The 11,235-nt window shown below is 38.8% G+C and overlaps 2 protein-coding genes across 7 annotated transcripts; both read left to right on the forward strand.

Annotated features, from left to right (window-relative positions):
• Window positions 1–387: 387 nt before the first annotated feature.
• LOC124337468 (cholinephosphotransferase 1-like) lies at window positions 388–4,175 on the forward strand. 3 transcript variants are annotated; one of them, XM_046791463.1, is made up of 10 exons: window positions 388–629; window positions 718–961; window positions 1,379–1,526; window positions 1,591–1,713; window positions 1,825–1,928; window positions 2,110–2,244; window positions 2,833–2,991; window positions 3,067–3,192; window positions 3,260–3,452; window positions 3,590–4,175. In XM_046791463.1, exons 2-9 carry the CDS (start codon window positions 731–733, stop codon window positions 3,446–3,448), a joined length of 1,215 nt encoding a protein of 404 aa, XP_046647419.1. In that variant the 5' UTR covers window positions 388–629; window positions 718–730; the 3' UTR covers window positions 3,449–3,452; window positions 3,590–4,175. The 3 variants fall into 3 exon arrangements, with proteins under 3 accessions (XP_046647419.1, XP_046647420.1, XP_046647421.1); XM_046791464.1 differs by having other exon boundaries at window positions 3,607–4,175; XM_046791465.1 differs by lacking the exon at window positions 2,110–2,244 and adding an exon at window positions 2,547–2,678 and having other exon boundaries at window positions 389–629.
• Window positions 4,176–4,410: 235 nt separating this feature from the next.
• LOC124337466 lies at window positions 4,411–11,127 on the forward strand. Of its 4 annotated transcripts, none has more exons than XM_046791461.1 (4): window positions 4,411–4,721; window positions 5,072–5,740; window positions 5,812–5,909; window positions 5,994–7,624. In XM_046791461.1, the coding sequence occupies exons 2-4, from the start codon at window positions 5,255–5,257 to the stop codon at window positions 7,492–7,494; spliced, it is 2,085 nt and encodes a 694-aa protein (XP_046647417.1). In that variant the 5' UTR covers window positions 4,411–4,721; window positions 5,072–5,254; the 3' UTR covers window positions 7,495–7,624. The 4 variants fall into 4 exon arrangements, with proteins under 4 accessions (XP_046647417.1, XP_046647415.1, XP_046647414.1 ...); XM_046791459.1 differs by lacking the exons at window positions 5,072–5,740; window positions 5,812–5,909; window positions 5,994–7,624 and adding exons at window positions 8,578–9,242; window positions 9,312–9,409; window positions 9,494–11,127 and having other exon boundaries at window positions 4,493–4,721; XM_046791458.1 differs by lacking the exons at window positions 4,411–4,721; window positions 5,072–5,740; window positions 5,812–5,909; window positions 5,994–7,624 and adding exons at window positions 7,807–8,164; window positions 8,578–9,242; window positions 9,312–9,409; window positions 9,494–11,127.
• Window positions 11,128–11,235: the final 108 nt, after the last annotated feature.

Below are 11,235 nucleotides of genomic sequence, written 5' to 3' on the forward strand. Positions count from 1 at the left end.
TTGGTCAAATAGTAAACAACCTTAGTTACCTAACTTACCTTAGTTGTTTAAAATGTAATAAAACATAATTTCTATTTAAAAAGTAGTAAATGTGAGTATTTGATAATTAACTCACTTAATCTAAAAAAAGAACAAATTTTTGCAGCATAATTTATAATTTACGCCTCTTCCAAATAAAAATGCAAGTTGTCCCAGTTGGACATTATTTGATTGACACGGAATCACGGATTGCCGAAATATCGTGATTACGACGTAAATTTTTTATATTTATATTTACAAATTAATTTTTCGATAAGTATTGAAAGAGTTTATTTTTGTTTAAATGGTTCGAAAAGTTTTCTTCGAGTCCGGCGGAGTCGCATAAGTGGTTGTCTACGCTGCGCGGATTGCAACACGTAAGAAGGGAAAAAAGGGGGACGGTACAGTGTACAGCTGTACAGCAGAATTTAGTTCTATTTCTGGCTTGAACAAGATATTTTGCGAATTTTTTTTACTCACGCTACGCTCCGTCAACAGCATATCTTATTTTCTTGTGCAGCTTGTTATTGTGCAGTGTTAAACACTGTTGCATAATCAAGTGAGGGAGGGATTTATAATGCTTAGTGACATAACTTGCTATTTATTGTTTGGTAAGTGTAAATCCCTTACGTTCTTATTAAGAGCAACCACCACGTTTCTTGATTAAGGCATTGTTTTCATCCACACTTTTTTTTGCAGAATAACTGCAAAAATGAAATTTAAACCAGTGTTGGACGACACACAACTGAAGCGCCTGAGTGAACACAAATACAGTTGCACCAGCTCGAGCATTCTTGAACCATTTCTTCAGCCATGGTGGAATTGGGTAGTGCAGTGTTTGCCTTTATGGCTAGCCCCCAACTTAATTACCATTACAGGGCTCTTTGTAAACATTTTGACTTCACTGGTGCTTGTCTACTATAATCCTGATGGGAAAGAAGAGGTACAACTAGACTACATGATATATTACAATTTTGAATCTACATTTATCATGATAGAAGACCATTTGAATTTTAAGGGGAGGTATGGGATTGCCAAATAAGTTTACCATTGAATCAGTTAGTTTGTAGACATAGTACTGTACTTACTCTGATTGCAAATGTATTTAGCAGCTTAATCATATTTGCCTTGTAATGTCAAGTAGTTTATGTATTTTATTTTTTTGCATTTTAGATTACTTATCCTAGTATTTGTTTTAAAGCTCAAAGAAAACATGTTTTCCATTCATCCATTATAAAGATTTTAGGTCATTTGTTTGTACAAATAAAATAAATAAATCATATTGATTAGATTAGCTATGCATGGCGAGTCTTGCTCATTTCCTGATGCAAAGAGTTCATTAAGATTTTCTTATTACCAGTCCCCAAGATGGGCGGCTCTCATGTGCGCTGCTGGAATTTTCATTTACCAAACTCTAGATGCGATAGATGGAAAACAAGCTCGCCGGACCAATTCTTCCTCGCCTTTGGGCGAACTGTTTGATCATGGATGTGATTCGTTGTCCACCGGTAATTTCATTAAAATATAATATTTTAATTACAAATTATTAATGAACATATTCTTTTACCATAGTTTTTGTTGCCTTGGCTGCATGTGTCACTGTTGGACTAGGCACGCATCCATGGTGGATGTTCTTTCAGTGCTTCACTGGCTTTGCCCTCTTTTACTGCGCACACTGGCAGACGTACGTCTCAGGTCAGTACTTATTCCTCATCCATAATTTCGGAATGATAAAGGATGGGATCGAGGTGGTTGGACAGAGTTTTATCGTCACAAATGTAACGATCAAATTATTAATCCCTACAGGTACATTAAGATTCGGGAAAATTGACGTGACCGAAGCCCAGTATGGGATCATGGGATTGCACTTATTGACCTTTATCTTCGGCAGTAACATGTGGCAACAGAATGTAAGTATATTTTGATATCATTTATTTTATTTTTTATTTTTGGTTATAGTTTTTTTTTAGTATAGCGATTTTAGAGTGTAATGGGATTCGTTAGCTGTGGGAGGTTAGGTTAGATTTCAACTGTGTTCTATACCGTCCCTCCATGTATATATATTCCCAATCAACATATTTCTCAAATAAGTTACCAATGATGGGGTTCGGGTGGAATATCGCCGTGGTAGTGTCGGTGTTTCTTGCCCAGTCGTACACATTCTTCACCGAGTACTTGGGCTGCATTTTGAGTGGCGGAACAGGGAAAAATGGATCGACAATTGCCGTAAGTAGACCTGCAAAATCTGGCCTACGCCCACGCTCATTCTCTGCGCGCTTTCCTTGAAGGCATTGCTCAACCCTCACGTTTCTTTGGTGATGGACGCGATACACCTCGTTCATTTTCAATGCGATTATTAACTAATCATTCTAGTTTCTGCACTGTCTGTCTGAACTAATGTCAGCCTTGACATTTTTTCCCTTTTCCACTATGGATGGCGACAAAAATCCAAACTTGTCTGTTGGTGGCTGGTTCGCACATGTCTTGCTTGTGTCTTTGTGCTGTGACGTTCCCTGTGACTGGAGTAGTTGAGCTGGTTGAATTGCTCTTGCGTCCTGTTACCTGGAACCCTGACTCTAACTATCTACGCCATCATTGGAATTTCATCAATGAGAGTCATCCTACGTGGAGGAGCTGGCAAAAACGGATCCACTGTGGCTGTATGTTTTTCCTCCTTCCGTCTTTGTGCTTTTTATAACGTCTTGTTTTCAAAGTTTTCCCTCGCTTAGATTCCCGTTCTTTTAACTTGCTTTAGCCATTTTTGTTTGATTGAGCTGTTTGTTGACATTCATTATTCTTTCTTCGATCGAGCAGGGAACTAGCGTTCTATCTCCTGCCATTCCACTAGGTCTGGTTATCGTCCCGGCTTACATTATTGCCTGCAAGAGCGAGGAACACATATTCGAGGAGCATCCTTCATTGTACATTATTGCCTTTGGATTGGTCGTTGCCAAAGTCACCAATCGACTTGTGGTAATTACTTTTCCTTCCGACTGTGAGATGATTAATTTCTAATTTCCTTGCTTTTGTGGATGTGCGTAAGTAAAGGTTGCACACATGACCCGTAGTGAGATGGACTACCTTGATTCAGTGCTAATTGGTCCAGCGCTTCTCTTCCTGAACCAATACTTCAACAACTTTATACAGGAGTATTACGTTCTGTGGCTGTGTTTGGTAAACAATTATTTCGTTATTTTCTGAACGCTACTGTAAATCTTATTTTGTACCGTTCTTTCAACAGCTGTGGGCAGCCATTGACTTGTACCGTTACTGCCATCGCGTCTGCCTGGAAATATGCGGAGCGCTCAATATAGAACTCTTCCGCATTAAGGCCCGCTTGGCTGTGCCAGCAGGAGCAGCGTCTGCAGCTTTAGATTTTGCTGCTGCCAGTACCAACAGTAGCCGGAATGGTCGACACAGAAGGACATAATTAGGTTGGGCAAATACATAATCTAAAAACAATGATTAAAACAAAAATAAAAAATATTACAAAAAGGAAGCAACCAACAGATTATATATTATATATAAAAAATCTTTTTTCTGTTTTTTTTTTGGTTTTTTTTTGTTTGTTTTTTTTTTCGCTTTCAGTTGTTAAACTTTTCTTCCAGAGCTTTCTTTCCGAAGTATGCACACGCACTTAAATTCTCATTGAATTTTTTTTTCTTCTTCTTTCTCAACCGGGATGTTGCTGTTTTTCTTTTGGCACCGTCTCTACCCTCTCCCAATAGTCCCAATCCACAAAGAAAAACTTCAGTTCAAATTTTGTAAATGTTGCCCTCGTTCCATGAAAGAAAAATAGGGAAAAAACAAATTTTCCATACTGCCTCATTTCCTCCTTCCCGTGCCTACAAGTTTTTGCGAGTGTTGTCACTGGGAAATTGCAATATGTAAAAAATAGGGGAACATTTTTGGCGCTTTAATTTTGGGCCCATTTGTGACATCGTTGGGGTAACAAGTCGCTAGTCGGGCTATGCAGCACATGCTTGGCTTGTAAGCGGGACGATTGTCTGTTCGGGTAACATAAGCAGAAACCTCTGTTTGCTGTGGACATCATAAAGAAATTCACAAAATAGATTAATTGGGTTAACAACGGTCTGTAGAGTTGGAATTGAATTGTCTGATTAAAAATATACAGATGTCAGTTGGAAATGAGAAAACGCGGATTTGATTTCCTTGTGTTTTCTTAGATAGTTCAAAAAATTCCTTGTATTTGTGTGTGTATATTTCTTTGTAACTTGTTCAAGGTCTTTCCATGAATCCACTTTGGTGTTAGCTCCTGCCAAACTACACAAACGTGGGTTTGGTTGTTGACCTTCTTCACCCAGATTATTCAGATCCACCCCAATTTCAGAGTTTTTTCATTGTTTGGTTCTTATTATTCCCTCGTTTTTTTGTGTTGTGCCAGTGCGGTGGCGATATACCACTTGTGCCGGGTGTGTGATTACGCATACTAGTAGCAGCGAACAAAAAAAAAAATTACTTTTTGAGCAGAAAGCGAGAGTGGGAAACATTATTTTCACTAGATGGGGTAATTGTGCATTTTTTACTTGATTTTGGATTTCGGAGGGGATGGGGGAAGGAGATTTTGTCAAAGTTGACCACACAGCACGCGACCGGAAATTTGTAGCTGAGTGATGAGTGTTCTTTTATCCATTGTGCCACTTTATCTAGTTTACATCTGTACATGCAGATTTCACATACCGGTATGCTTATTACGTATTCGTCAAAAACCTTTTACCTTATACATAATTAGAAATTCGTATTTAGCAAACGTCATTGGCTGCTTGCAGGGTATAGAATGTAAATATATACATTCTTGATCTTAATGCTTCAATAAGACGACTCGATCTTTTATAGTCTGATATTGGCCCCAGCGCCATTATTATTATTTATTTTTTTTTTGGAGGGGGGCCTTTTAATCGATATGCTTTTTATCAGTATTCCAATATCAATAACAGTCCCTTATCTTTATCTATTCCACAATTTTTTATGATACAAAATTTTTAGTCTGCCTTCAACAACTAATGCATTTTTTTTGTTTTGCATGATTCAGATAAATTTTAAACTACCTTGATTTAATACCACACAAATTAACTGTGCATCAAGAGTCATCTCATCTGGAATACTAAGTGAATTCAAAAAATGAAAAAAAAGACACAGCAACTTGGATATCAGTCTAGTTTTAGTACTGACTGTGTTAATATCGACGTCGACAACTTTGAATCACAATAAGGGAATGAAGTACAGAGTTTTTGTACCTCTGGACAACAGCATTGGATCATGGAAAAATCTTGATGTCGTCCGTCATGACCTTTTGATAGAACTGCCCATTATCGACATCCTTCAATTTACTGTCGAAAGCATCATCAACATTTACGAGGCAGTGGAAGCCGAAAACAATCAAGTGGAAATCATCAGCCATTTTTCCAGTATCGAAGAACAGTTGAGCGATTTGAAGGAAGAACTTCAAACTATAATTAAATTACTTGAGAAGATGGGCATAGCTCTTTGCTATTATCCCGACGAAGCAAAAATAGTGAAAACCCAAAAAATCTTCAAGGAATATCTTGACAATTCAACCGAAAAAAATTTGCAACTGTTTTTCAAAGAAGCCAGCGACCTTTACACATACACGGAACACTTAATGGACGGGCTTCAAGGCAATTATAAAGGTTTATGTCCATTCGGAGACATTTTTGCCACCGTGCGAGACGCTACCGGAGTAAGTGTGAGCGTAATAATTAATTGAATCACTTTTTCTTTACCACTTTTTTTCATCTTTTATATTATTAGTGTGGCATGCGATTGAAAACTAAAATCAATGCCATAATGGGCCTTGTAATGACAGGAGTATGGTTAAGCGCCGAATATGAAAAGATGTCGAGCACCAGGTAAATTTTCCACTCTTCTAAATACATATCTAGATGATAGCGAAAAAATTATACTCATTTTAATCATTTATTGCCGTAATATAGTTCGTCATTCAAAGAATCCATCCGCAATTCCTCTAGTCTTTTGCTTGGAAGACTAGAGACCGAAATGCTCAATTGTCATCGGGATGAGGACAACGTGCCCAACGAAATGCGTGACGTAATCAAAGAATATTGGACTCAAGGGCGAGAAGTTGTGACTGACGCACTGCTTCAATTTCTCGAAGACAAGTATGAAACCAAGAAGTGGATCGTTATAGTTTTTCCAGAAACTGGATCTCAAAGCAATGTTTATTCTGCTATTTCGGGAGGATTCCACTCAGTGAGTGAAAAGGGCATGGCTGCGATCGCCATCTCCGTTGATCGAGCATTAATTTTGGACTGGGTTCCTTTGAAAGAATTCCGGATGCCGATCGAAACAGTGAACAATATTGACCAAATTCCTCCGGGCATTGGATTTTCTTTGAAACCAAAGAGAGCCGCCCGTGACGTTCACGAATACCTGAGTCTATATTTGAAACCACTACGAAATCAATTTATCATCGAGTCGTTGGTTATTCAAACACCTTGTCAATCGTCAGAGGAAGAAATGAAGAAAATCGTTACTGTAGTAATTTCCAATGGAACAGAATATTCGCAAATTATTAATGATCACGGTAGCTGTATTGGCCACTTCATTCTTATTGTTCCAGTGAATTCAAGCCCAAGCAATTCCAGCCAAATTGCCATTGCTGAGCCATCCGTTCATCAGGATTGTGATAACCAAGTTGACTCCAACGCCAATCAAACCGAGCTTCTACGCAACGAGTTCGGTCAAGCCTATCTGTCGGTGCAGGGAGACTCCAGCCAAGAAGCCGCGTCAATTATTTTGGAATCGGAATGGAAAAATTACACAGGACAGAGATGGCGATTTGTGGATAACCAATTGAAAAACGAACTTGGCAAATGCTTGACGGCCTGGAAAATACAGTCGTGGTATCTTTACCAATACGATTGCCATTCTGACTGGGCTGGGCAGAAATGGTATCGCCACGGTTTCCAAATCGTCAACGGCTTCAACATGTGCTTATCTTACGAGAGTTCAAAAAGTGGACTGATGTACGTCGTTCAAGATCTTTGCGATTCAACTCCGCCTTTCTTGTGGTACAATTGGGACACGGCCTGCGAAGACGCAATTGTTATTCCCTCGTCTTCCGTCGAACGCCGGCCACTTCGCAATGAATTTTCCAGAGAATATTTGAGCGTCTATGAAGACGACGTTTATGTTTTCCACAAGCCGTGGAGTAACCAGCCGGGACAAAAGTGGAAATTCATCGATGGTCAACTAAGAAACGAACGTAACAAATGTTTGGTAGGGAAAGGTTGGTATGTTCACCAAGTCGATTGCGACGATGCTAGCAGCCCTTCCAGCGCTAAAAAATGGACCTTAAACGAAAAACGACAAATCGTTAGTGCCAGTGGTTACTGCTTGAGCGTTGGCGACAAAAATGGTTATGTACTCAACAATAATTGCAAAGATGAACCTGAATATCGTTGGTGGTACTAATTCATGTCGCCAGTAGTATCCCAAATTATTCAACCCCGATTAATTTTTTGCATACTTTTTCATGATCGGAAGATTTTTCCAATTAAAATTGCCAAACTTATATCTCTCAAATACACAGATTCTGACTATGGTTACGCTGCTTCGTTAATCATCATTATTCTTTTTCTTTTGAATTCGAGTTGCTGGAGTCGATTCGCAGGACATGTTGCTGGTTCGAGTAATTTGGGTGGACTCTGAGACTTCATCCGGGTTATCTTGAAGTCGACTCCGTATAGCCTGCAGCGCAGTGCGTGTGATTTCTACTGTGAATAACATAACAAAAAACATTGAATATTTATCTCTCAAAGAATTGAAAACATAACTTAACGTTTAACTTTTCTTCCAGAGCTTTGTTTCCAAAGTATGCACACGCACTTAAATTCATCCGCTCGTTCATTATTAATTTGAAGAGGTAGTTATCATCAAACCACCCTTTTTTTTAAATCTGTACTTTCTTATCGGTCGGGAGACTTCTCAAGCAGGAAGCGAGAGTGGGAAACATTATTTTTTCACTAGATGGGGTAATTGTGCATTTTGATCTTGGAGTTTGGAGAGGATGGGCGGAAGACATTTTGCAAGTTGACCACACAGCACGCTTACGTCGTCTGTTTCAGCGGAAATTTGTGACTGAGTGAGTGTTCTTTTATCCATTGTGCCACTTTATTATCCAGTTTACGTCTGTTTATGCAGATTTTACTTATTCTTATTACTTATTTTTCAAAAACCTTTAATCGGATAAGTAATTAGAAAAACGTATTTAGCAAACGTCATTGTCTGTTTGCAAGGTATAGAATGTAGCATTCTTAATCTTATAATGCTTCATGACGACTTGATCTTTTAGTCTGATATCTTTAAGCGCCATTATTTTTTGTGGGCTTTTTAATTGATACGCTATTTATCAGTATTGCAATATCAATAGCAATTATACACAGTAGACCCTATCCTTATCTATTGCACAATTTTTCAAGGAACTATTGTGATACAAATTTTTTAGAAATAGAACTGCCTTCACCTTATGCATTTTTTTAATTTTGCATGATTCAGGTAAATTTTAAAACTACCTTGATTTAATACAACACAAATTAACTGTGCATCAAGAGTCATCTCATCTGGAATATAAGTGAATTCAAAAAATGAAAAAAAGACACAGCAACTTGGATATCAGTCTAGTTTTAGTACTGACTGTGTTAATATCGTCGTCAACAACTTTGAATAATAAGGGAATGAAGTTCAGAGTTTTTGTACCTCTGGACAAAAACATTGGATCATGGAAAAATCTTAATGTCGTTCATCATGACCTTTTGATAGGACTGCCCATTATCAACATCCTTCAATTTACTGTCGAAAGCATCATCAACATTTACGAGGCAGTGGAAGCCGAAAACAATCAAGTGGAAATCATAAGCCATTTTTCCAGTGTCGAAGAACAGTTGAGTGATTTGAAGGAAGAACTTCAAACTATAATTAAATTACTTGAGAAGATGGGCATAGCTCTTTGCTATTATCCTGACGAAATAAAAATAGGAAAAACCCAAAAACTCTTCAAGGGATTTCTTGCAAATTCAACCGAAGAAAATTTGCAACTGTTTTTCAAAGAAGCCAGCGACCTTTACACAAATATTGAACACTTAATGGACGGTCTACTAGGCAATACTAATGTGTTCTGTCCATCTGGAGACATTTTTGCCACCGTGCGTGACGCTACCGGAGTAAGTGTGAGCGTAATAATTAATTGAATTACCTTTACTTTACAATTTTTGTCTCCTTTATATTATTAGTGCGGCATGCGTTTGAAAACTAAAATCAATGCCATAATGGGCCTTGTAATGACAGGAGTATGGTTAAGCGCCGAATATGAAAAGATGTCGAGCACCAGGTAAATTTTCCACTCTTCTAAATACATATCTAGATGATAGCGAAAAAATTATACTCATTTTAATCATTTATTGCCGTAATATAGTTCGTCATTCAAAGAATCCATCCACAATTCCTCCAGTCTGTTGCTTGAAAGACTAGAGACCGAAATGCTCAATTGTCATCCGGATGAGGACAACGTGCCCAACGAAATGCGTGACGTAATCAAAGAATATTGGACTCAAGGGCGAGAAGTTGTGACTGACGCACTGCTTCAATTTCTCGAAGACAAGTATGAAACCAAGAAGTGGATCGTTATAGTTCTTCCAGAAACTGGATCTCAAAGCAATGTTTTTTCTGCTACTTCGGGAGGATTCCACTCAGTGAGTGAAAAGGGCATGTCTGCGATCGCCATCTCCGTTGATCGAGCATTAATTTTGGACTGGGTTCCTTTGAAAGAATTCCGTTTGCCGATCGAAACAGTGAACAATATTTTTCAAAATCCTCCGGGTATTGGATTTTCTTTGAAACCAAAGAGAGCCGCCCGTGACGTTCACGAATACCTGAGTCTATATTTGAAACCACTACGAAATCAATTTATCATCGAGTCATTGGTTATTCAAACACCTTGTCAATCGTCAGAAGAAGAAATGAAGAAAATCGTTACTGTAGCAACTTCAAATGGAACAGAAAACTCGCAAATTATTAATGACCACGGAGGCTGTATTGGTCACTTCATTCTTATTGTTCCAGTGAATTCAAGCCATATTAATTCAAGCTTAATTGCTGAGCCATCCGTCCATCAGGATTGTGTTAACCAAGTTGACTTTAACGCCAGCAATCAAACCGGGCTTCTACGGAACGAGTTCGGTCAAGCCTATCTGTCGGTGCTGGGAGACTCCAGTCTAGAAGCCGCGTCAATTTTTTTGAAATCGGAATGGCAAAATACCACAGGACAGAGATGGCGATTTGTGGACAACCAATTGAAGAACGATTTTGGCAAATGCTTGACGGCCTGGGATATACAGTCGTGGTCATTGTACCTTTATCAATACGATTGCCATTCTGACTGGGCTGGACAGAAATGGTATCGCCACGGTTTCCAAATCGTCAACGGCTTTAACATGTGCTTATCTTATAAGAGTTCAAAAAGTGGACTGATGTACGTCGTTCAAGATCTTTGCGATTCAACTCCGCCTTTCTTGTGGTACAATTGGGACACGGCCTGCGAAGACGCAATTGTTATTCCCTCGTCTTCCGTCGAACGCCGGCCACTTCGCAATGAATTTTCCAGAGAATATTTGAGCGTCTATGAAGACGACGTTTATGTTTTCCACAAGCCGTGGAGTAACCAGCCGGGACAAAAGTGGAAATTCATCGATGGTCAACTAAGAAACGAACGTAACAAATGTTTGGTAGGGAAAGGTTGGTATGTTCACCAAGTCGATTGCGACGATGCTAGCAGCCCTTCCAGCGCTAAAAAATGGACCTTAAACGAAAAACGACAAATCGTTAGTGCCAGTGGTTACTGCTTGAGCGTTGGCGACAAAAATGGTTATGTACTCAACAATAATTGCAAAGATGAACCTGAATATCGTTGGTGGTACTAATTCATGTCGCCAGTAGTATCCCAAATTATTCAACCCCGATTAATTTTTTGCATACTTTTTCATGATCGGAAGATTTTTCCAATTAAAATTGCCAAACTTATATCTCTCAAATACACAGATTCTGACTATGGTTACGCTGCTTCGTTAATCATCATTATTCTTTTTCTTTTGAATTCGAGTTGCTGGAGTCGATTCGCAGGACATGTTGCTGGTTCGAGTAATTTGGGTGGACTCTGAG

The sequence above is a fragment of the Daphnia pulicaria genome, chromosome 4, assembly GCF_021234035.1.
Source record: "Daphnia pulicaria isolate SC F1-1A chromosome 4, SC_F0-13Bv2, whole genome shotgun sequence".
NCBI classification, from domain to species: domain Eukaryota; kingdom Metazoa; phylum Arthropoda; class Branchiopoda; order Diplostraca; family Daphniidae; genus Daphnia; species Daphnia pulicaria.

Bases quoted from the DNA above. Each gene is read 5' to 3' on its own strand.
- LOC124337468 (XM_046791463.1), top strand. From the start codon at position 731: ATGAAATTTAAACCAGTGTTGGACGACACACAACTGAAGCGCCTGAGT. The intron at 1,929-2,109 runs GTAAGTATATTT...TTCTCAAATAAG, and splicing joins GTAACATGTGGCAACAGAAT to TTACCAATGATGGGGTTCGG. The intron at 3,193-3,259 runs GTAAACAATTAT...TTCTTTCAACAG, and splicing joins ACGTTCTGTGGCTGTGTTTG to CTGTGGGCAGCCATTGACTT.
- LOC124337466 (XM_046791459.1), top strand. From the start codon at position 8,667: ATGAAAAAAAGACACAGCAACTTGGATATCAGTCTAGTTTTAGTACTG. The intron at 9,243-9,311 runs GTAAGTGTGAGC...TTATATTATTAG, and splicing joins CCGTGCGTGACGCTACCGGA to TGCGGCATGCGTTTGAAAAC. The intron at 9,410-9,493 runs GTAAATTTTCCA...GCCGTAATATAG, and splicing joins GAAAAGATGTCGAGCACCAG to TTCGTCATTCAAAGAATCCA.